General features: G+C 62.8%; 1 protein-coding gene across 1 annotated transcript in view; it reads right to left on the bottom strand.

Annotated features, from left to right (window-relative positions):
- Window positions 1–734: 734 nt before the first annotated feature.
- The window catches only part of IER5L (immediate early response 5-like), a 1,212-nt gene continuing 610 nt past the window's right edge, over window positions 735–1,336 (bottom strand). Inside the window, exon 2 of the mRNA XM_006892604.1 lies at window positions 735–1,334. Within this exon, the coding sequence (XP_006892666.1) occupies window positions 735–1,334 (600 nt within the window). The remainder of the gene's footprint in view (window positions 1,335–1,336) is intronic.

Genomic DNA, 1,336 nt, shown 5'->3' with positions numbered 1-1,336 from the left:
ACCCAAACAGTGTCCGTGAGTGTCGGGGTGTCGGTTGCCACCCCGACTCTGGGAGACAGGTAGGGGAAAGGAAGAGAGCGGAGCCAGAGGGGCAGGGAGAGGGGGGATTCAAGACACCCGCCCCGGGAAGAAAAGAAAAAAAGTTGAAGTGTTTTCATTTCTGCCTTCTCATTTTGAGAACTTTGGAGGCCGCCCCCAGAGAGGAAATGTGACCCAAACGTCCCTTTCGGAGATAGAGTTTGCCTTTGTTTTTACTGAGTATTTAACAAGACCCATCCTCTACTCCACCGAGGGACTCAGAACCGAGCGCCGGGCTTCTGACAACTGATTAGGATTGGCGTTCCCGGCCCCGCGCCCCGGCGCGCCCAGTGGCCTGGGCGTCCTGCCTTGCCCCCGGCTGCCCGGCACCTCCTCCGGGCAGCAGCCCTGCCTCACGTGGCTGGCTCCTCGCTGAACACCACTGCAATCACTACAATAAAAAGGAAAAAAAAAGAGGAGAGACACAAAGCATACTTAAATAGGCGTTTTTTTTCTCTCTGCAAAAATAAAGTCCAAGATCTTAGATTTCTTTTTTTATTTTACAATTTATAAAACATCGGCCGCCTCCCACTGCTCGCCCCCAGGCCAGCCCCGAGTGGCCAGGCGTCCGCTCATTCCCTTCTCTCGCCCCTTGCCCGAGTCTTTGTTTGGCCCCAGCCCCGCGGGGCCCTGGGTCCCCGCGCCTTCGGGGGTCCCTAGAAGGCGACAATGGCTCGAGTCCAGGCGCCGAGGCTGGCGAGCGCCTGCTTGGCGCACAGCTGCCCGTTGAGCGGCGGCGGCTGCTCCGAGGAGTCCGGTTGTCGGCTCACCAACCCCGAGAAGCCCGAGCCAAAGATGGAGATCAAGTTTGAGATGTTAGACGCGTCCGGGGACGCGTCCGGGCAGAAGTCCTCGAAGCGGGCGCGCTTGCAGGAGGCGAAAGGGGCGACCCCGGGTGGCTCGGCCCCCAACTCGCCCACCTCCTCCTCCTCCTCGTCGTCCTCCTCCTGGCCAGGATAATACTTGCGCTTGCAGCCGGGGGCGGGCGGCAGGCCCGGTCCCGGGGCGCCCTGGCCACAGCAGGGGCAGTGGGCGGAGGCGCAGCAGTCTTGGTGCAAGTAGCCGTTCTCCACCGTGGTCACCACGTGAGTGTCCAGGTCCAGCACGGTGGTCTGGCTGCTGCAGTGCACGCCGAAGTCCGAGGGGGCCGGGTATGCGCCCCGGTAGAAGCCAGTGGAGGAGGGAGTCGGGGAGGCTGGTGGAGAGGCAGCGGCGGCGGCCGGAGGGGCGGCCCCTGGGGGCGCGGAGGGCGAGGAGC

This window comes from Elephantulus edwardii, unplaced genomic scaffold (genome assembly GCF_000299155.1).
Source record: "Elephantulus edwardii isolate Elephantulus edwardi_28Jun2011 unplaced genomic scaffold, EleEdw1.0 scaffold00116, whole genome shotgun sequence".
Taxonomy (NCBI): Eukaryota; Metazoa; Chordata; class Mammalia; order Macroscelidea; family Macroscelididae; genus Elephantulus; species Elephantulus edwardii.
Note: the sequence above shows the minus strand (reverse complement) of the source record. Positions and strands in the feature narration are given on the sequence as shown.